At 38.0% G+C, this 23,559-nt stretch overlaps 1 protein-coding gene across 1 annotated transcript in view; it reads left to right on the forward strand.

The window, feature by feature from the left end:
• Positions 1-23,559, forward strand: part of MEIKIN (meiotic kinetochore factor) — a 139,566-nt gene that overhangs the window by 107,261 nt on the left and 8,746 nt on the right. The window contains exon 12 of the mRNA XM_027970580.3: positions 7,354-7,474. Coding sequence (XP_027826381.2) covers positions 7,354-7,474 — 121 coding nt within the window. The remainder of the gene's footprint in view (positions 1-7,353; positions 7,475-23,559) is intronic.

The following is a 23,559-nucleotide window of genomic DNA, read 5'->3' on the forward strand; positions in this document are numbered from 1 at the left end:
ATGTTTTTTGTTGCATCTAATTGGTTTTGGGAAATTGTTTCCATTTAATTTGTCTTGAGATTTTTTTTGGTCTTCTCTTTGATTTCATAATTGACTCACTGGTTTAGTAACGTGTTGTTTAGTCTCCACGCATTTGTTCTTTCTCCACTTTTCTTTCTATAGTTGATTTCTATTTATATACCATTGTAATTGGGAAAAAAATGCATGATATAATTTCTGTCCCTTTAAATTTTTTCAGGCTTCTTTTGTGGCCCAGTACGTGATTTATCCTGGAGCACTTGCTATATGCACTCAAAAAGAATGTGTATTCTGCTGTTTGGGGATTTAATATCCTATAAATGTCTATTAAGTACACCTGGTCCATTAGGCCATTTAAGACCACTGTTTCTTTATTGATTTTCTGTAAGGATGATCTGTCCATTGATGTCAATGGGATGTTAAAAGTCCTCTTCTATTAATATTACTGTATTATTGCCAATTTTCCCCTTTATGCCTGTTAGTTATGTCTGCTTATATATTTAGGTGCTCCTGTATGGGTTTGTATATGTTAATGATATAATATCATCTTTTTGTATTGTTTCCTTTATCATTATACATGATAATTAATCCTTTTTTTAGTATAGCATTTGTTTTAAAATCTTTCATCTGATATGAATATTACTACCCCTACATTCTTGCTGTTTGCATGAAATATTTTTTCTATCCCCTCACTTTCAGTCTGTGTGTGTCTTTAACACTGAAGTGAGCCTCAGGTAGGCAGCATATTGAAGAGACTTTATTATTTCAATCATCCACCCTGTGTCTTTTGGTTGGCACATTTCACTGACATATGAAGTAATTATTATAGGTATGTACTTATTACCATTTTATTACTTTTTTACAGTTGTTTCCGTAGTTGCTTTCTGTTCATTTTTTTCTTCTTTTTGTTTCTACCATTATATTTTGATGATTTTCTTTAGTGGTGTTTTTGGTACATTTCTTTTTGGTTTCTCTGTCCATTGTAGGTTTCTGATCTGTGGTTATCCCTGGAGAAGGAAATGGAACCCACTCCAGTATTCTTGCCTGGACAATCCCATGGACAGAAGAACCTGGAGGGCTACAGTCCACGGGGTTGCAGAGAGTCACACATGCCTGAGCAACTAGCACTTTACCGCAGAAATAATATTGACCTATAATTATATCGATTTGTTTTAAATTTGTATTCATTTAAGTTCAAACACATTCTGAAAGATCTAAATTTTTTTTACTCTTCTCCCCAACATTGTGTTTTTGATGTCATATTTTGCATCTTCGTGTTTATCTTTTTGCTGATAATTGTAGTTGTAGTTGCTTTTACCATTATATTTTGTCTTTTAATCCGCACACTGGCTTAATTAAGTAATCTTCACTGCTTGCTATGTATCTGTCTTTCCTACTGGAATTTTCTCTTTCCTCTAGATTCTTACTTCTTTTTCATTTAGAGACCTTTCAACATTTCTTTTAGGGTAAGTTTAATATTGGTAAATTCTTACTGCTTTTCCTTGTCTGAGAAGATCTTTTTCTCTCTTTCTATTGTAAATGATAATCTTGCTGAGTAAAGTATCCTTGGTTGCAGGGTTTTTTTCCTTTTAAGACTTTGAAAATATAATGCTGCTCTCCTCTGACCTGCAAAGTTTCTGCAAAGAAATCAGGGGATAGCTGAATGGAAATTCACTTGTGTATGACTCTTTTGTTTTTCTCTTGCTACATTTGAAATTCTCTCTTTAACTTTTGCCATTTTAGGTATGACATGTCCTGGCAAGGGTCTGTTTGAGTTCATCTGGGTGAACTGCCCATCTGGGCAAACCCAGTGACTCTGCTGTCGTCAGAAATCTAGACTGCTTCTGGGGTACTGCTTGAGTAAGCGCCAGCAGCCGCCGCCACTGTCCCACCTAGGCTCTACCCTAGAACTGGGTCACCTTTGCATCCCAAGGTGGAGTCTTTTCCCCTGTGCTGGCTGTCACAGATCCAGTACCACTCTGTGACATGGAGTGAGCTGGACCAGGGTGCTCACTTGACTCAACTGGAGAGTACTGTGAGGCAGTTGTTGGAAACCCAGCACTTGCTGGGGCAGACCTTTGTCTTCCCTGCCTGGCATCAAGCCAGTTCCCGCACACTCCTCATGAGTGAAGTCCAGGTTTCTCCAACCTTCCTATCTCTTCCAGTGGTTCTCCAACCAGCCAAAGGGACCAAATGACTAGGTTCTCCCAAGAAGACTCTGGTACTGTTCCATATCAGAAGGATGGAAAATGAATACTGGGCAGGAAAATTATAGATGTCCACCTCAGAGTATAAATTTTATATTAGAATAGGCTTCTGTATAAACTTTATTTAAAATATGAGGTGCCCTTCATACATATGTATCTCTGCTTCTGAATTCTAAGAGATAAGATATGTTTGAAAGAAATGGCATTTCTTTAATCTAGAGATGGTCTGCTTGATGGGATATTGTCAAAATTAACTGACAATTACTATTAAATTACCAGTGGCATTTTCCACAGCACTTTTGGTACTTGCTTTTTTGTTGTTATAATGAAATTATAGGAAGATGTGAAGTGTATTTTGTCACTATTTCTGCTTAGAACTATTCTGAGCTGAATCTTAAAGAATGACTCTGACACTGACCTTGACCCTGATCATTTAACCCACTATTTTGTTGTTCTTATTTGATGAGAATCTTGTAGATCTAATTGATGATCTCATCCTCCTAAGATCTGTATCTGTTTCTACTACAACAGGCGTGGTCCAGGTTGTGTATCAATTTAGGACCTCTCTGCCCCCCTTTAGTGATTCTGGTTTTGTGTCAGAATCTCATGTTCAGCATTCCCTTCTTTCTGTTAGCCCCTTACTGAGCCAGTCACTATGTCCAGGGGCATAGAATACATCGATTGTTTAGACTGGGTCTTGTGACCATGTTGATGCTTCGAAGTATTATCAGTGGTGCCGGGAAAACTGGAAAACTACATGTAAAAGAATTAAATTTGAATATTCTCTAACACCATGCACAAAATAAACTGAAAATGATTTAAAGACCAAAATGTAAGATCAGATACTATAGAATTCCTAGAGTAAAACACAGGCAGAATACTCTTGACATAAGTTGTATTTATGTCTTTTTGGATCCTCTCCTAGAGTAATGGAGATAAGAACAAAAAAAAAAAAATTGCGATCTAATTAAACTTAAAAGCTTTTTGCACAGCTAAGGAAACTATAAACAAAACGAAGAGATAACCCAAAAAATGAGAGAAGGTGTTTGCAAATAATGCAAGTGACAAGGGATTAATCTCCAAAATATAAAAACAGCTCACACAGCTCAATATCAAAAAACAAAACAACCCAATCAAAAAATGGGCAGAAAACCTAAACAGACTTTTCTCAAAAGAAGATATATGGGTGACTATAAAGCACATGAAAAGATGTTCCATATCACTAATTAGAGAAATGCAAATCAAAACTACAATGAAACCCTCCTACATTGTTGCTGCTGCTGCTGCTAAGTCGCTTTGGTCGTGTCCGACTCTGTGCGACCCCATAGACGGCAGCCCACCAGGCTCCCCTGTCCCTGAGATTCTCCAGGCAAGAACACTGGAGTGGGCTGCCATTTCCTTCTCCGATGCATGAAAGTGAAGAGTGAAAGTGAAGTCGCTCAGTCGTGTCCAACTCTTAGCGACCCCATGGGCTGCAACCTACCAGGCTCCTCCATCCATGGGATTTTCCAGGTAAGAGTACTGGAGTGGGATGCCATTGCCTTCTCCCCCCACATTGTTGATGAAAATCTAAATTGATATAGCCACTATGGGGAACAGTATGGAGTTTCCTTTAAAAACTAAAAATAGAGCTCCCATATGATCCTACAGAAAGTGAAGAATAAAGAAGAATAAAGATAAAGAAGAACCTCTTGATGGAAGTGAAAGAGGAGAGTGAAAAAGTTGGCTTAAAGCTCAATATTCAGAAAACTAAGATCAAGGCATCTGGTACCATCACTTCGTGGCAAATAGATTGGGAAACAATAGAAACAGTAACAGACTTTATTTTGGGGGGCTCCCAAATCACTGCAGATGGTGACTGCAGCCTTGAAATTAAAAGACACTTGCTTCTTGGAAGAGAAGTTATGACCAACCTAGATGGCATATTAAAAGCAGAGACATTACTTTGCCAACAAAGGTCTATCTAGTCAAAGCGATGGTTTTTCCAGGAGTCATGTACAGATGTGAGAGTTGAACTATAAAGAAAGCTGAGCACTAAAGAATTTATGCTTTTGAACTGTGGTGTTGGAGAAGACTCTTGAGAATCCCTTGGACTGCAAGGAGATAAGACCAGTCCATCCTAAAAGAAATCAGTCCTGAATATTCATTGGAAGGACTGATGCTGAAGCTGAAACTCTAATACTTAGGCCACCTGATGTGAAGAACTGACTCATTTGAAAAGACCCTGATGTGGGGAAGGATTGAAGGCAGGAGGAGAAGGGGATGAAAGCGGATGAGATGGTTGGATAGCATCACCGACTCAATGGACATGAGTTTGAGTAAGCTCAGGGAGTTGGTGATGGACAGGGAAACCTAGCATGCTGAAGTCCCTGGGGTTCCAAAGAGTCAGACATGACTGAGCGAGTGAACTGAACGAATGATCCTACAATTCCACCCCTGGGCATATGCCTAGAGCAAGCTATAATTTGAAAAGATACATGCATCCCAGTGTTCATTGCAGCACTATTTACAGTAGCTAGACATTAAGTAACTTAAATGTCCAACTTATGGTTGCCCAGGGGAAGATGAATGAATAAAGAAGATGTGGTATATTTATACAATGGAATATAACTTGGCCATTAAAAAGAACGAAATAGGCAGAAGACCTAAATAGACATTTCTCCAAAGAAGACACACAGATGGCTGACAGGCACATGAAAAGATGTTCAACATCACTAATTATTAGAGAAATGCAAACGCAAAGACTACAGTGAGGTATCACCTCACACCAGCCAGAATTGATATCAAAAAATCCACAAACAATAAATCTTGGAGAGGGTGTGGAGAGAGGGAACCCTCCCTCACTGTTGTGAATGCATGTTCAGTTGCTTCCATTGTATCCCACTTTATGTGACCCTATGGACTGTAGCCCTCCAGGCTTCTCTATCCATAGGATTCTCCAGGCAAGTATACTGGAGTGGGTTGTCATGCCCTCCTCCAGGGATCTAACCCATGTCTCGTGTGTCTCTTGCATTGGTAGACAGGTTCTTTACCACTAGTACCAGCTGGGAAGCCACCCCTCAATGTTCTTGGGAATGTAAATTGGTACAGCCACTGTGGAGAACAGTATGGTGATTCCTTAAAAACTAAAAATAGAGCTACCATATGACCCTGAAGTTCTACTCCTGGGCGTATATCTGGAGAAAAACATGATCTGAAAGGATACATGCACCCCAGTGTTCACTGTAGCACTGTTTACAATAGCCAATACATGGAATCAACCTAAATAGCCATAAACAGAGGAATGGATAAAGATGTGATACATATATACGATGGAATATTACTCAGCCATTAAAAAGAATGAAATAATGCCATTTGCAGCTACATGGATGGACCTAGAGATTGTCACACTGAGTGAAGTAAGTCAGACAAAGAAGGAGAAATCTCATATGATATCCCTTATGCTGCTGCTGCTGTCACGTCAGTCATGTCCGACGACTCTGTGTGACCCTGTAGATGGCACTCCACCAGGCTCCGCCATCTCTGGGATTCTCCAGGCAAGAACACTGGAGTGGGTTGCCATTTCCTTCTCCAATGCATGAAAGTGAAAAGTGAAAGTGAAGTCGCTCAGTTGTGTCCGACTCTTTGTGACCCCATGGACTGTAGCCCACCAGGCTCCTCCATCCATGGGATTTCCCAGGCAAGAGTACTGGAGTGAGTTGCCATTGCCCTCTCTGGACATCCCTTATATGTGGAATCTAAAAATAAATGATACACATAAACTTACTTAAAAAACAGACTCACAAACTCAGAGAAGGAATTTATGGTTGCCAGGGGAAGGATGGGGGGAGGGATAGTTAGGGAGTTTGGGATGAACATGTACACACTGCTACATTTAAAATGGATAACCAATAAGGACCTACTGTATAGCACATGGAACTCTGCTCAATGTTATGTGGCAGCCTGGATGGGAGGGGAGTTTGGGGGAGAATGGATACATATATGTGTAAGGCTGAGTCCCTTTACTGTTCACCTGAAACTATCACAATATTGTTAATCGGCCAATATGTTATTGGTTAATATGCCAATAGAAAATAAAAAACATTTTAAAAAGAATGAAATAATGCCATTTGCAGTAACATTAATGGACCTAGAGATTATCATACAAAGTGAAGTAAGCCAGACAGAGAAAGACAAACATCATATGATATCACTTACATGCGGAATCTAAAACAGTGATACAGATGAACTTATTTACAAAACAGAAAGAGACTCACAGATGTAGAAAAGACAAATTTATGGTTACCAGTGGTTAAAGGGGGTGAGAGGAGGGACAAATTAGGAAGTTGGGGTAAACATATATACAGTACTAAATATATAAAATAGACAACCAATAAGGACCCACTGTAAAGCACTAGGAAGTATATTCAATATTTTGTAAAAACCTATAAGGGAAAAGAATCTGAAAAGGATTCTATACTATATATATATATATATATATTCCTTTTCAGATTCTTTTCTGTACTATGTACTTTTCTGTGCTGAATCACTGTACTGTATACCTAAAACTAACATGTTATTGTAAATAACTATACTTCAACTTTTTAAAAAGTTATAAAAGTAACCACTAGAAAGACTAAACATTAGTGCTTTGGGGGAAGAGATGTAAAGTGGTATATAAGGCTTATTTAATTTAATCCATCAATTATAGAATAAATAAATATCTTCATAAAATTTCCAAAAAATTAACTGAGTTAGGAAATCAAGGAATCTATTGTTTGACTCATACTTAAATTCATGTTTTAATTCAGTAAATCCTATAAACTTTCTCTTCAACTTTGGAGTGCTTGAATCTCAACTCTACCATTACTTTTCTCTATGTTTTTTAAATAAGTTATCCAGCCTCTCTGAACTTGTTTCCTTGTTTTACAGATGGGAATAATATAATCTCCTTTGCTGGTTCTTGTGAATATTAAATAAGCAAATGTTTTAAAACCAATTATATAGTGTCTGGAGTGAAGTAAGCACTTCCTAAATGCTTTATATTGTGAATGTCTATGAAATATATCAATATTGAGACTATTTGTCTTTGAAATAAAACAATCTATAGGTTTATTACCTGAAAAAATTATGTAATATGTTTTTTCAGGTTCCTTCAAATGCATCAGAAATATGTTATATTATTAAAGCATCACCAGGAACTAGACAAGTGGAAAGTAAAGGAATTATTGTAAAGAAGAAATATTCTCTTCCTAAAGATATACCTCAAGGTACTATAATATGAATGTAGAACCTACTTTTTGAAAGATACAAAAAATTTTTTCATTGTAAATTCCTTATGTACCCAGGAATTAGTTATAAATTGTGTTCTGAGAGTTCTTCCATGAAGTGGAAATGGTAAAATTATTAAAAAGCTTGGTCAGTTTTCAGAACCTGAATAAAATAGGTTTTTGAAAGTCTATTACTGTCATCTCTTAAAAAATTAGGTTATGCCATTGATTTAAAGTGTATTTATCTAGTATCCTTCCTCTTATACTGGTACCAAGTAATGGAGAGGAATTCAATCTCTCAAGGCTTCTACGCTCCAAATTTAGATTTTTCTGTACTTCTCTCACTGCATATCAGACAGAATCTCTAATTACTCAATGAAGCTTGGGAACCTTTGAAAGGTAAGCAAGCAGTAAAGAAACTGAAACTTAATAGGTTATGTATAACTTGATCCTTGTCCCTGTTTTCTCCACAGAACATGCCCAGAGTACTCCTGAAGTCCACAGAGATCTTTTTCATTAAGTTCCTTGACTGCTTGCTTTAGTGATGCTCATTTGACACTTAATAATATACTACTGGGCTTCCCTGGTGACTCAGATGGTGAAGAATCTGCCTGCAGTGCAGGAGACCTGGGTTCAATTCCTGGGTTGGGAAGATCCCCCGGTGAAGGGAATGGCTACCCATGCCAGTATTCTTCCCTGGAGAATTCCATAGATTGAGGGGCCTGGCAGTCTGCCTGACATAATTCATAATGCTAACTTTTTATATTCTTTGGGTTATGAAGTTTCAAATGACAGATATCACATAATAGACTTCTTTCTACCTCAATCTCTGATAACTTTGCAAAGTGGTAGGGAATAGTAGATGCTGTATCAATCAGGGTTCTATCAAAGAAACAGAACAAGTGGTATATATAGAGAGACACATATATGTATAGGTATATAAAGAGATTTATTTTACAGAATTGACTTATGCAATTGGAAGGTCTGATTGCAACCTGTAGGGCAGGCTAAAAACTCTTGGGCAGGAGCCAATGATACGGTAAGTCTTCTTTCTTCAGAGAAACTTCAGTTTTGTTCTTAAGGCCTTTCAGTTGATTATATGAGGCCTACCCACATTATCAAGGATAATCTCCTTTACTTAAAGTTATTTATTACATATGTTAACCATAATACCTTTGTAGCAGCACCAAGATTAGTATTTAATTTAATTAGGTAATGTTACCTAGCCAAGTTGATGCATACAACTTACCATCACAGTCCACTCCATGTCAACTATGCACTCATACATATCTCCTTAAACCATATTTAATGTCTAAATAAAGACAATAACAAAGTAATACTTCTGCCTAACATACTAAAGCTACTGTAAATAAAACTGAAAATGTGATCACTCCTTCCCCAGAAGAGGATAAAGTCCTTGGGTGATGTTTGTTTTTCTCCTTGATATCCTGTAACTTAGGTACTATGACATAAAGTTAAATGCTATTAATAAAACTTATGTTACATGATATAGGCATGAAAGAGGGAAGAAAACAAAGATATTTGCTTAACTAGTGGTGTGGTCATAACAGGTACTTATAACTACCTTCTTCCACTACTTATTTCATACTACCTCTACCATCTGCAACCACCTCAGCTGGGTGTGGTTCTTTTACTGGTCAGGTGACACAACCCTCATTTCCGAAGGGCCTGTGCCATCAGTAGTCCCACTTAGATTGTGTTATTATAGTCCTTAATGATGGAGCATGGTAGTACTAAGAGATGCTCTTAGTACTGCCAGGCTCCTCTGTCCATGGGATTCTCCAGGCAAGAATACTGGAGTGGGTTGCTATTTCCTTCTCCAGGGGAACTTCTAAACCCAGGAATTGAACCCAGGTCTCTCCCACATTGCAGACAGATGCTTTACTGACTGAGCTACACCAGGAAGCCCAGAGATGCTCTAAATGATCTCCTATATTCCAGACATCCTCTTCCTTACCTCCATCATGGCACAAGTAGTCCGATTTCCCCTTGGTAGTCAGGATCAATCACCCCAGCCAGCACAAAGAAGTTTCTTCTTTGCCTGTTGACTCAGAGGTGTGAGAAGCCCAAAGTGGCTAGGTGGCTGTCTTAATTTCCAGTTCAATAGAATCATTGTTGTGACTCCTGGTAACAGCATTTCTCCCTTTTGAACTAAGACATCTAGACCTTTACAGCATAAAGTTATGGCCACAGGAGGCAAAAATTCTCCTAGTGGGTCACAAGGTTGAATGGTCTCACTTCCATTTCTACCACTTGATTCCTGGGCCTGTGAATCATGGTTATGGGGAAACAGTACCACCATATATTGGATGCTGAATCAGAGCATACATAGCCTTAGGCAGAACCTTGCCCCAGATCTGCAGGTTGATGCCATAATGAATCTTCTAAAGGCCTTTCCACCATTTTGTCAAGCCAGCTGCTTCAGAGTGGTGGGGAACATGATAAGACCAGTAAATTCCAAGAGCTTGGGCCTATTGCCAAACTATTTTTTCTGTGAAGTGAGTTCCGTGATCAGAAACCATGTTTTGGGATAACATGATGGTTTATTAGGCCTTCTGTAAATCCTTGGTTGGTGAGTTTTGGCAGAAGCATTATGTACAGGGAAGGCAAATCCATATCCAGAATAATTGTCTATTCCAGTAAGAATAAAATGTTTCCCCATTCATGATGGAAGTGGACCAGTGTACTCAACCCACCACATAGCTCGCTGACCATTCCAGGGAAAGTAAAAGTCGCTTAGTTGTGTCTGCTCTTTGTGACCCCATGGACTATACAGTCCATGGAATTCTCCAGGCCAGAATACTGGAGTGGGTAGCCTTTCCTCTCTCTAGGGTATCTTCACTAGGTGTTGGTCTTTGCTGCTGACAGCTTGGGTACTCAGCAGTGGCTGCAGCCAGGCTGACTTTGGTGAGAGGCAGTCTGTTTTGCTGAGACCATGCCTAGTCTCTATCCCTGTCACCATGGCCACTTTGTTCATTGCCTTATTGGGTGATAACAGGGGTGCCTGGGGACAGAATCTAACTGGTGTCCACATAACAGGTAATCTTATCCACTTGATTATGAAAATTGTCCTCTGCTTAGGTAACATTTGGTGAGTGTTCGTGTGGGATACTGATATTATCATGGTTTTTTGCCTATTCAGAGAGTTCTAGCCTCATACCTCTTCTCATATTTTCTTGTCATCAATTTTCAAATCATGTATCTTCCAAGGACCTGACTACCTAGCCAAATTATTGGTCACAGCCAATGAAAGTGAAAGTGTTAGTTACTCAGTCGTGTCCAATTCTTTGCGACCCCGTGGAGTGTAGCCCCGCCAGGCTCCTCTGTTCATGGGACTCTCCAGGCAAGAATACTGGAATGGGTAGCCATTACCTTTTCCAGGGGATCTTCTTGACTTAGGGATAAAAACCCAGGTCTCCTGCATTGCAGGCAGCTTCTTTACCATCTGAGCCACCTCGTATATAATCACACATTTGGCCATTTCTTCCAATAAAGTGAATAACCGGATTTAGTCCTTGACGTTCTGCCCACTTGAAGGATATTCCTTCACCAATTTCCTTCAGGGATGTCCCAGAAAGAAACGATAGGTGCTAAAGCTGTCCACTTTCAGGTGGTGTCTGCATATCATGGAGAACCATCTGTAGATGAAGCCTGAGCTTTCTTTTCCTCAGTTACCTGTCCAGAACTCCCTATGATACCATTAAAGCAAGCAGGGAAAGAGAAGATAAAGTATCAGGAATAATGGACATGGCGTGTGGCTCACTTCCTCATATAACTTACTTTTGCCTTCAGGGCCTGCTTGAGCCCAATCTCATAAACATGTTTCTATTTGCTAACAGTGTGCTGCTCTTCACACCCAACTTTATGGCTTGGTGCATCAGACAACACACAATTCATGGTGGGCAGCTCAGCTCTGACTGTAACTTGGTGGTCCATGGTTAAGTGTTTGATCTCTACTAAGACTCAGTAGCAGAGCATAAGCTATTTCTCAAAAAAGAGAGTGATTATCCACAGAGGATGGTAGCACTCTGTTGAAAAATCCTCAGGGCCTATACTGTGATTATTCATCTGCAAGCCCCAAACAGCTTCTCTTTTTGCCACTGCCACTTCAAACACCATTTGATCTTCTGGACCATTATGGCACAAGCAGTACAGTAGCCTGGACCTTTTGCAGACTCTTCTCTTTGTTCTGAGACCCCCTCAAAACCAGCAACTTTTTAGGTCACTCAGTAAGTGGGCTGGAGTTGTACACACAAATGAGGGATATATTGACTCCAAAATCTAAAATGGCCATCTACGTATTCTGTCTGGTTTTTGGTTGTTGGAGGGTCCAGATGCAACAATTTATCCTTTACCTTGTAAGGCAGATCTCTCATACCACTGGACCCCTAGAAGTTTCACTGAAATGGAAAGAAACCCAGCAATTCCATTTCCCTGGGCCCTCAGTTCAGTTCAGTTCAGTCGCTCAGTCGTGTCCGACTCTTTGTGCCCTAGAGACCCAGAATTTCTATTCTGAGGAATATATCCACTGTAGTGTGTACATATATTCCTCATAAGAAATATACTATAATGTTCATAGCAGCACTATTAGTAACACCTTCAAACCAGAAACTATTTGAATATGCCTATCAACAGTAGAATGGATAAATAAACTGTGATATAGTCACTGATTAAAGAGCTATATAATACTGAGAATCAACAGTATACAGTTACTTGCAAGAGTATTGATGAGTCCCACATAAGAAGCCAAACACAATAGAGTACATTTAATATCACTTATATTTAGTACAAAACTAGGCAAAAATAAACTATGATGGAAATCACTATGGTAGATGTCCTTGTCAGGGAGCTGGTATTAATTGGAAAGAGTTATAAGAGGGAATTCTAGGGTCCTGGTAGTGTTCTGTTTCATTATCCCAATGGTAGTTATATGGATGTGTTAAGTTTCTGAAGGCCCAAGAAGCTGTATAGTACTTTTCTGTGTGTATGTAAATTGATAAAAAATTGATAAATTGATATCAGTAAATTGATAGAACATTAAAATAATCTCTTAACTTGATCTTTTTGGCCTGTCATAATAATTCATCAGGCAATGTCATAATTCAGGGTTTAATTATGCAACAAACCAAAACTAAATTGTGTCTAGGAGGTTCTTTCTAGTGTTAAGACAAAATTTTTTAGTTTAATTCAGAGTCCCACTGATGCATATTGAACCAGTTGTGCCACCTCCTGGCTTCTTTCTAGGCTCTCATCTCATACAGCAGCCTCCATATTTAAGTAATTCCCTTTCAACCTCTGGGCACTTGTCTCTGTCTTTCCTTTTGTAAAAATAGCAAGGCCCCAAGCTAACTGTGAGCATGTTATTTTAAACATGCAGCAGCCTATTTTTAGTCCTGGCATTTAACAGTTTAGCTAGTTTGGCAGTAATCTAATCAGGGACAGAATGAAGCTCACTTTTGATGGTCTAGGACCCCTGCTCAGTATGCTGCCTGTTCATTTATAACTGGTATTATGCTGATTACAGAAAAAAATTGGTGAAAGTAAGCCATGAGTCCAAAACAGATATGGTTGAAGAGGTGGTGTGGGTAAGTAGAGATCTGAGAATGGTTACAGACAGACAGATAGAAGAGGCCTTATAAAACATCCAGTCCAAGGCTTCTCATTGTGTGGTCCTCTGACTACCTGTACCAGAATCACTGTAGACCTGATAAATTATAATCTCTAGAGATATGGCACAAGTATCTACAATTTGATGAGCTTTCTATGTGATCCCAATAAGCACTAAAATTTGAGAACCACACGATAATCTAGTTTGTTTTACTCATTTTGCATACAACAAAAATGACCTGGCTATATTGATTAGTAACTTGTCCAAGGTCACACAGGTAGTTACTGGCAGAATCAGAACTAGAACTTAACTTTCCTGGTTCTTGCTAAGTTTGACTGTTGTTGTTTAGTAGCTAAGTTATGTCCAATTCTTTGTGACCCATGGACTGCAGTACACCAGGCTTCCCTGTCTTTCATTATCTCCCAGAGTTTGCTCAAACTCATGTCCATTGAGTCAGTGATTCCATCCAACCATCTCAACCTCTGTCACCCCCTTCTCCACCTGCCCTCAGTCTTTCCTAGCATCAGAGTCTTTTCCAATTTTGCATCATGGGCCAGAGTATTGGAGCTTCAGCTTCTGCATCAGTCCTTCCAATGAGTATTCAGAGTTGATTTCCTTTAGGATTGACTGGTTTGATCTTCTTGCTGTGCAAGGGACTCTCAAGAGTTCTCCAGCACCACAATTTGAAAGCATTAATTTTTCAGTGCTCAGCCTTCTTTATGGCCCAACTCTCACATCCATTCGTGACTACTGGGAAAACCATAGCTTTGACTATATGGACCTTTGTTGGGAAAGTGATGTCTGTGCTTTTTAATTTGCTGTATAGTTTGTCGTAGCTTTTCTTCCAAGGAGCAAGCATCTTTTAATTTCATGGCTGTAGTCACCATTTGCAGTGATTTGGGGGCCCAAGAAAATAAAATCTGTCACTGTTTTCACTTTTCCCCCAGCTATTTGCCATGAATGTTGAGTTTGAAGCCAGACTTTTCACTCTCCTCTTTCACCCTCATCAAGAGGCTCTTTAGTTCCTCTTCACTATCTGCCTTTAGCATGGTATCATCTGCATATCTGAGATTATTGGTATTTGACTGGGGAGCTGTTATATAGGGAATGTAAGAGTAGATAGGGCTCTGAGTTTCTCAGCTCATCCAGACAGAGCAGTCTTGCTCTTCTTTGCTTTACACATAGGATTTCTATATTCTATTTAAACAGAGACTTAATTTTTTTTAAACCAATAAGAAGAGCCAGCCAATCATTGCTTTATACTGTTACAGTTACAGCAATGGAGGTCTAAGTTATTGTTACTTTAATTCAGCCAACAAGCATGCATTAGGCATTGGATTATTAGCTAGGGATATGACTACAGCTTTTGTCCTCTAGAGCTTACAAATTCGTCATGAGGTAGACTTCACAGTCTTCTCTCTAAAGTGATAAGTTAGAAGTGGAGCAAAGCATCCTAGGAGCCCAGGAGAGGATGCTTTTAACTTTGAAGTGTCAGGGAAGACTTCCAAGGTAACAGTACCTTTTGGAAAATCAAACAAAACCTGTAGCTATCCTTAGATTTTGAGATTTTTATTTTCTTCAGAAGATTTTTATTTTCTTCATTTTTTTAACATAAATGATATGTTAAAAATTTATATCTTAAGCTAGTATAGTAACAGCTTTTACCTGGATATATATCTTAAGTGAGAGTTTGAATTTTTAGATAATATTAGCAGGCAGAAGTATCACACAGAAATATGATTAAGTATGGAACCACATTGGAAATTTATAAATTATGCAGATTCCTGTGTCATTGCTTCAGAAGTCTGATTCAAGATTTCTGGGAACTGAGAACCGGTGTAACCTAAAATGTTCATTGATATAATTACCAGGATTTAGTGACTGTTTAGGTACTGGTTCAGGGTAGTGAGAGAGAAGGGCAGTTAGAGGGATGACTCCTAGGTCTCTAGTATTATAAAGTTTTAGAGCTGATATGCTGTAGGTGATGTCAGGGGGAAATATAGAGCATGCCCCTGGATGTATATATAAAGGCCAAGGAGGAGTGGAGGAGACTACATAGTTGGATGGGCTGGTTGCCACTTGGAAAGTTTAAGTTGTATGGAGAGAATGACTGTGGCCCAGTTTCCAAAGTGATCAACAAGTGAGCAAACAGTATCTGAGGTCAGTGAAGATAACAATAAGGAACAGTAGAGGGTAGAATAGCCAGTACTTTCCAAACTTTACTTTACTTGTGACTTGCTTGAGGATCTTATTAAAAATGGAGATTTATGATTCTCTTGGTCTGGAATGGAACCCAAGATTCTACATTTCTAATCAACTCCTAGATGACATTGAAGTTACTGATCCATGGACCACTAAAGATACACATCTCTGGTGCTCAAACAGCTGTACATCAGACTTTCCTGGATATTTGAGTCCCTTATTCAGAGGTTCTGTCCTATTTGGTATGGAGTGTAGCCTGGATATCAGCATTTTTAAAAGCTCAAATAATTCTAAGGTGCAGCAGAGCTTGAAAACCATTGATATAGGCTGATTAGGCCAGGCATAAGGTGTATCATAGTATGAGTGTGACAATGGAAATACATAAAGTTGACTCCACCTGTTATTATCATCTAAAAATTCAAATTCTCACTAAAGATATATATCCAGGTAAAAGTTGTTATTCTGTTAGCTTAAGATATGAATTTATAACATACCAATTATCATTTTTTCTGAAAAAGAAAATAAAAATCTCAAAATCTAAGGATAGCTATAGGTTTTGTTTGATTTTCCAAAAGGTACAAGATATTGGGAAGAAGAAAGTCCTCAGAATCCTGTATTGGAAAGAACCTAGGTTCAGCTACAACAGGTCAGAAGGAGAATGAAAGGAGAGATAGCCTGGAAAAGGAGATTCTGACTAGCTGGAGGCTGTGGAGGACTGGGATGGGAACCACAACTGGATGGATTCCACCAGGTTACCAGGCTGGAGTTAGTAGGCTATGATGGCCACTGACAGCTGTCTTTGCTGGGCTTTCTGTTGGAATGTCAGACAGGTCTCTTTGTGTCTCCAAAGAGAAGTATCCTCAGTATGTCCAGGAGGGAGTGAGCCAGCTTTTCCTTTTTCTTTTTTTCCTTTTTTAATGACCTCTAGATTTGTTTCCTAAGAATTGATGGATTGAAACTAGAGTTGCTTGGACATCAAGTGTTCTCTCCCCTAGGGACTGATTGTTAATAACTATTGGACACATGCTTGTGATGTATATGAAATAATCTATTGTTATTTTTTTCTCCAGATATTATAATAAAAACAAGTGGAAGGATGTAGCACGTGTGGCTGAATTTTCACTGCTTTGAAGACTTGGATGTGAAGTCAAAGTCCGTGAAGCAGAATATCTGCTTGAAATTATATAAAATTAAAAAATCAAAATTCTCTAATTATTTGTGCTATATCTTGATGTTGAAATTCTACTGAGAGTCTTATAAATTACTTTTAATGAGCTGAGAAAGAATCATTCTTCTATCTGCTTCTTAAATATATATATATATATATTTGTATTATAAAATAACAAACAGCTTATATTAGAAGACTGTACACTAAATAGATAACTTCAGCTATTTATAAAGATGCAATACCAGGATACCAGGTAACTTCCTTTGATGGTTTTTTCCCAAGTTTATCCTTTGTATGGATTAACAGTAGTAAAATTGTTGATGCTTATATTACAAGCTATTTTTAACAGAACTTAATTGAAACCACATGAGTGAGAGACCTAATTCCAGGTCTGACTGAAAGAAACTCTATACTCAAGGTTTGCTGAAGCAGGGATTGTGTAATACTTTCAATCAATCAGATGCTAAGTATTTAATATATTACCTCATCCCAAACAACCTTCTTTAGCTAATACTATCTATCTGTAGGATTTTTTTGAGGGGTCATGTAGCTAATTATGGTATCTTGGAAATGACCTTCCTAAAAAGCAGCAATCCTGTTGTCAGTGAACACAGTATAGTGTATAACTGGTGGTGAGGTTTTAATTCTGATGGTTTTACTAATGTTATTAGACATAAAAGAAAGTGAGGCAAAATTTCAGAGCTGCTTCAGTATGAAAAAAAATTCTAAAATTGAAGAATTAACGGAGGTTACATAACCCATATAATACTCATTTTAAAATAGGAGTCTCATGAAGATATTCTTGTAAATAATTTCACAAGGCCCTAAGCCATTAACAAAAATTACTTGTGATTTTGGTTTCATATTCTAATTTGGAAGTAAAATACAGGAAAGCTGTTAGGAAATATAGAAGAGATCATTAATGATGGAGGTTAGAACCAAATTTAGAACTGATTTCTCAATCAGTACTCAACTAAGTCAGCAACTCTTGTGGTCGTTTTAAAAAGCAGAAATGTGATAAGCAGCGGGGGAATATGAAATTAAATAGAAGGCTTATTCCCTGCATTCAAGGAGTTTATAATCCAAGGGAGACGGGTAAGAATGAGAACAAAGTATTTGATAGTTCCTAAACAGGTGGTAGGTTCTTGTGAGAAAAAATGGTACCTGATTCTTAGACTGGGCCTAGTGGGGCTGGAGGAAATAAACATTTGATAGTTTCATATTGCTGATAAGAAAAATAAAACTATCTTAGAGAGATAAAGACTTGGCCAGGCTGATGTGATTTAGAAAGTGAGATAGCCAGGAAATGAAGGTAGGACTATGTGAATCCACTATTTTTATCAGTTGGAGCACAGGGAAAGGTGGGAGGGAGGAAAGAGTTGCAATTGAAGTTCAAGGCTTACTAGTAAAGGACATAACTTTAGTTATGATTAAGAGGAAGGAAAATAGAATAACCCGACTTGTTATCTGCCAGACGTGAGAAGTTCCAGGAAGATTCCTGTTGGCAAATCCTAGAAGGTTATACTCATAACTTTACACTGGTGGGTAGGCTCCAGACATCTTTCAGTGAACCTCCCTGGAAGACTATCAGGAAAGGAGTTCATATCTTTCTGGGGAGAGTGCCTCCATAGTTTTCATCATATTTTCAAAGTGGTCTATGTTTTTTAAAAGGTTAACAATGGGACTGGGCCACTTTATTTTAGCATACAACTAATTACATTTCATTTCTAAGCACTTAAAATTATATTTTCAAGTTCATGAAAAGAAAAAACAAACCCTCATGTCACAAGTACCCAGAAAATTCAGTTAAAAATTCATGAAACTTTTGCATTTAAAAAATTTTAACTAAAGTTTTTTTCACCTTTCCAAGGTTTGTTCAGTTATGAATAGCTTCTTTATCTCATATTGTGCATACAGCACGTATGTTTATATGAGGGTGTGATGCCTAGACTTTCCAGGTAGAAGTTATCTTCAGTCTCTGGCTCTACTATAGCTTTCTAACCTTCATTTAAAAATACTGGATCATCTTATATCTTAAATGCTCCCTTGATTCTATATATTCTTCTACTTATGTAATAATTCCTTACCTGTTTGTATCCATGTTTCCTGAAAAGAGTCCTTTCTGCTTTTTCACTGATTCCCTTCACTGCTCAGTCCTTTCTCCTCTTCCTTCCCCTACCCTCAACACACAGAAAGTCTGGTTTCACCTTGGACCCTTCACTGACACTGGTCCCCTCAAGGCTACTAGGACTCCTTTGATGGAGTATTTCTCAGTTCTCATCTTACCCAGCCTCTCCTAGCTAATGATGTTGTAGGCTATTACTTTCCTCTTGAAATCCTACAGTAAGGAATGACTCCTCTGAAACATTACTCTGCAGGCTTTCATCTCATCTCTTATCTCATCCCATCTTTGATCTCTTTCTCTTCTATTTCTCCTTACTTTCCTTTGTCCGGTCTTTAAATTTTGTTGTTTCTTTGAGTTATAATCTAGGACATCTTTTTTTTTTTTTTTTTCCTCTTAGTTTATCTTCATTTGTTGGTCTGCACTGGGATCTCTGGTTGTGACCTGTGAACTATTAGTTGAAGCATGTGGGATCTAGTTCCCTGACCAGGGACTGAACCCAGGCCCCCTGTATTGGGAGTGCAGAATCTTAGCCACTGAACCACCAGGGAAGTCCCATATTCTAGGGCTTCTTATATTACACTGTCTCTCTTGGTGATCTCATCTACCACTGCCATTGGTTATTATCTCTGTGCAGTTGACCCCAAATCTTTGTCAGTAACTGCCATGGATATTGGTAGTGAATATGTGTGGTGACTGGCCCTGCCTGTGTCCCCCAGAAGTTTATTGTCTTTCCTTGTGTTCCCACAGCATCTTGTACTTGTCTACATCATACTATTTATCACAATGTACTGTAATTGCCTTTCAAATTCTATAGTTTCTCCCTTCGACTATAAGATTCTTGAACGTAGAAACTACATCTTGTTCACCACTGTATTTCTGTTCCCTTCTACCTCCCTTATAATTGGATTTTAAGTTTCCAAGTCACATGATTTAGGTGGGATTGATCCCACCTTTAGTTCTAGAGGTGGGCCTTTAATGGCTCAAATCAATTACATGGCCCCCCTAACTCAGGCACAGGGATTGGTTCAGGATTAGGGGCAAGGCCTAAAATAATGTATTGGGTTAAATCTCAGCGGTTTTTCTGGGAATACTGGATACAGCCTTTTTATTATATTATTCCTCTAAGGAGAGCTGCTGGCAGCCATCTTGTGTCCACAAATGGAGGCACTGTCTGGGAATGGAGTTCACACAGAGGAATTAGAACTGGAATAGAGAAGCTAGATTCTTGATATTATTGTTGAGTCTTTGGATACAGCTGTGCCTGAACTGTTCTGTACTTTAGCTTCAGTTATGCTAGCTAATCAGTTTGTTGTTTTTTTTTTTTTTTTTTGCTTAGGCTAGTTTAGTTTGGGTTTTCTATCATGTGCAACACAGAACATCCTGACTAATCGACTTACATGAGATATTTCTTGAGTTCTAAGTCTCTATAGCCAACTACTTACTTGTAATCACCACAGGGATTCTCATGGTATCTCATACTCAGCATATCCCAAATTGAATTTTTATCGCCTTGAAGCAGTTATGTCTTCTGTCATCTGTTTCAGTGTTAGATAGCTTCATCTATCCAAGTTACCTGAGCTAGAAAGTTGCTATCACCCTTTTTCTCTTACTTCCTCACAGGCAGGCAATCATGAAGTCCTGTTGATTTTGAATCCTAAAAGTCCTCAGTATTTTCCATATTCCTCCATTCCTGTGGCTGTTCTCTGAGTTCATGCCAGTATTTTCTTGCCTGGCTTAGAATAAAAACCTCTTCACTTGTTTCTCAGTCATTATTCTTGTACGCTATAGTCAATTTTTCACAATGCATCTAGAGAGAACTTTCTAAAATGCTCATCTGATCATGTCGTTTTCTGCTTAAAATCCCTTGATAGCTCCCCATGTCCTCTAGGTAAAGTCTTTTAAATGATTTTTACATAGTTTTATTAATCTAGTTCAATTTTACCATTAGATTATATTGTAGGTCACTGGATTTTTAAATTCTCTCTTGCCTCCAAGCCCTGAATGTGCTGCTCCATCTGCCTGGTACATACTTTCTATGCCCACATCTTCTTTTTTTAGCATATCCCATTTTAATTTTTAATCCAGATTTATTCCCCCTTTCAGAAAACTCCCCTTAATTCCTCCAAAAGGTTACTTGTTTTTCCTTATTTTCATCCTGTACTTGCCCATATCATAGCATTTATTATAATATAACATCATGTAATTGCCTGTCAAGTTCTGTTTCCTTTTGTATACTTCCAGTAGAATTCCATGTGAAGATTTCAAGCCAATTTTATGTTGAAGATAAAAGTTTGATTCCTTAAAAGCACTTATCACAATCTGTAATAACTTATTTACTTGTTGGTTTCTTAAGGGTGAGGGCTCTAACTGTCTTGTACATTGTTGCATTCTTAGCACCTGGAACTAAGCAGGTGTTTGATTTCATCATCTTTATTAGATTACCATATGAAGTTCTCTAATATCTTCCATCTCAAAAAAAAAAAAAAAAGACAAATTTCCCTCTCCCATCTCCTCTCAATCCCCATTTTTTTCTGCTCCTTATCTCAGTGAAGCAGAGTAGTTCTCTATACTTGCTTTATTACTCCCTCCCTACTCTTCCTTTTTTGAGTTCCCTCCATTCTGGCTTTTGCTCTGCTTTCTATTGAAACTGTTCTTGTCAAGATGTCTATGTTGACAATTCTAATGGACACTTAAACTTTCAGTAACATTCAACACAGTTGATGCCTTCTTCCTTTTGGGGGTTATTTCCTTCTTTTGTCTTACTACTACTCATCCTTCTTTGTTGAGTCCTTCTCGTAAAGACTTGTAAGTGGTGTCCTCTCTGAATATTAGTGCTGGACTCTTTACTATACATACATATTCTTTCTAGGAAAACTCATTCATTCTGTTATTTTGAATTCTGTGTATGAGCTGATGTCTAGCAAATTTTTCTTCAGTCCTGCCTTCTCCTCATATATTCGACTCAGAATCTCCAGGTGGATAGCTAGTAGTCATTCAAACTTAATATAGCCAAACTGAATATGCTAGATTTTCCTCTTTAAACCTATAATTTCACTCATCTTTCCATCAGGAAATTACTTCCAGCTGGTTGCTCAAGGCAAAAACCTAGGAGTCAATCTTTAGTTTATCTTTCTTTCACTTCTACTATAAATCCTATTAGTTCTGTCTTCAAAATGGTAAGCTAACATCAACTCTTGCCTAAAATACATGGTCTACCCCTATATAGTTTCTCTCTTACCATTCTTATTCTTTTATACTTCTTTCTCCACAGAGAAACCAGAGTAATCTTCTAAAATCATAAATTCTATCATGTCCCTTTCCTGTTTTTAAATTCCTTTAGTAGTTTATATCACACTTGATCCAATCTCTTTTGCATGATTTATAAGGTTCTATATAATCTGGCTCCATGTCGCCATTTAAACCATATCTCAGACATCTTCCCCCTCCCAGAGTATATTCAGCTGTATTAGCCTCTTTTTTTTTTTTTCTCTTCAGAGAGGAGAAACCCCTTCCTGTCTCAGAATGTTTGTATTTTTCATCTCTCTTCTATAATGTTATTTACCATCATCTTCCCATGGCTTGTCCCTTTTCATTCTTTAGACCTCAGTTCAAATCCCACATCTTTGGAGAGGACTTTCCTGACCACCATATCTAAATTTGGCTCCCTCCAGTTGTATACTATTAACTCTTTCTTTCCTAACTTTTAGCACTACTTGCAAACATTTTGTTTACTTTGCCTCTTCCCACTAAGAACTAAGTTTCTGAAAGTAGGAATAGACAGCCAGAACATCGAATTAAGACCTTTGAGGGACTGAAGAAATATTTGTTAAATAATGATTGTTTGTTTTCTGTTGCCTCAAACGACTGCCATTCCTATATTATACAGCAGTAAATCACTGGTTGGCTTAACAGTTTTTAAAACTGAGGTACTCTGAGTCCATCTAAGTGTCATTCAAGAAGTTTTACTTGATCATCTTGATTCAACTATCTTGTTCTGAGATGTTATCAATGAAATCTAATTTGTTTCAGAATTCAGCACAATTGGGGTTGTGCTTATTAGCATGGTGGTTAAAGGAGCAAGATTGCTGTTTTATTGGTACCTTTCCCTGTATCTGATAACTAGAAAATGGCTGTAGGGAGGAGTGTGCCTCTTTTCTATGTTATTGGAATCAGGTGGACAGAGACCCAAAGGCTGCTGGGGTTTGCACAGAGGCTAAATTTTCTACTCCTGAGTGTGGGCCTTATGTCTAACTTTCTAACCCAACAGCTCCACATTTATATGTTATTAATGAATAATTATTTTATTTTATTTCTCACACTTCCTTCTTGCCCCTAAATATAAAGAGGCTACTTTAAGACACCTCAGTTTCTCTGTGAAAAGAGGTCATGTTGAGTAAAAGGGGAAACAAAGATAATCTACACTGTCACTGAACTTGAAAATATTTTCAGCTTAATCTGCATAATTAGGTATAGTTATATGTCCTCTTTTATGGCAAACCTGTATCATTTCAGTGCCCTCTAAGTCTATAATTTGAATATTACACTATAACGTAAAGGAAATGTGATGAATGATAGCAAGTATTGGGTTGGCCAAAAAGTTCCTTCAGTTTTAAAATAAAAATAGAAGATACTTTATCATTTTTACTAAGAACTTCATTGTACAATGAATTCAATGTTTTATTCCACTACCTTCTGCCATTTTTCAGGCAGCTTCATAATTTCATCTTCCCCAAACTTTTTATCTTTTTGAGCAAAACTATTACAGGTGCCTTTTACAGTCTTTAGGAATTGAAATTTTTTCCCTTAATTAGTTAGTTCAGTAACTCAGTCGTGTCCAACTCTTTGCAACCCCATGAACAGCAACACGCCAGGCCTCCCTGTCCATCACCAACTGCCAGGGTCTATCCAAACCCATATCAATTGAGTCAGTGATGCCATGCAGGCATCTCATCCTCTGTCGT

Source organism: Ovis aries, chromosome 5 (genome assembly GCF_016772045.2).
Source record: "Ovis aries strain OAR_USU_Benz2616 breed Rambouillet chromosome 5, ARS-UI_Ramb_v3.0, whole genome shotgun sequence".
In the NCBI taxonomy this organism is placed as follows: domain Eukaryota; kingdom Metazoa; phylum Chordata; class Mammalia; order Artiodactyla; family Bovidae; genus Ovis; species Ovis aries.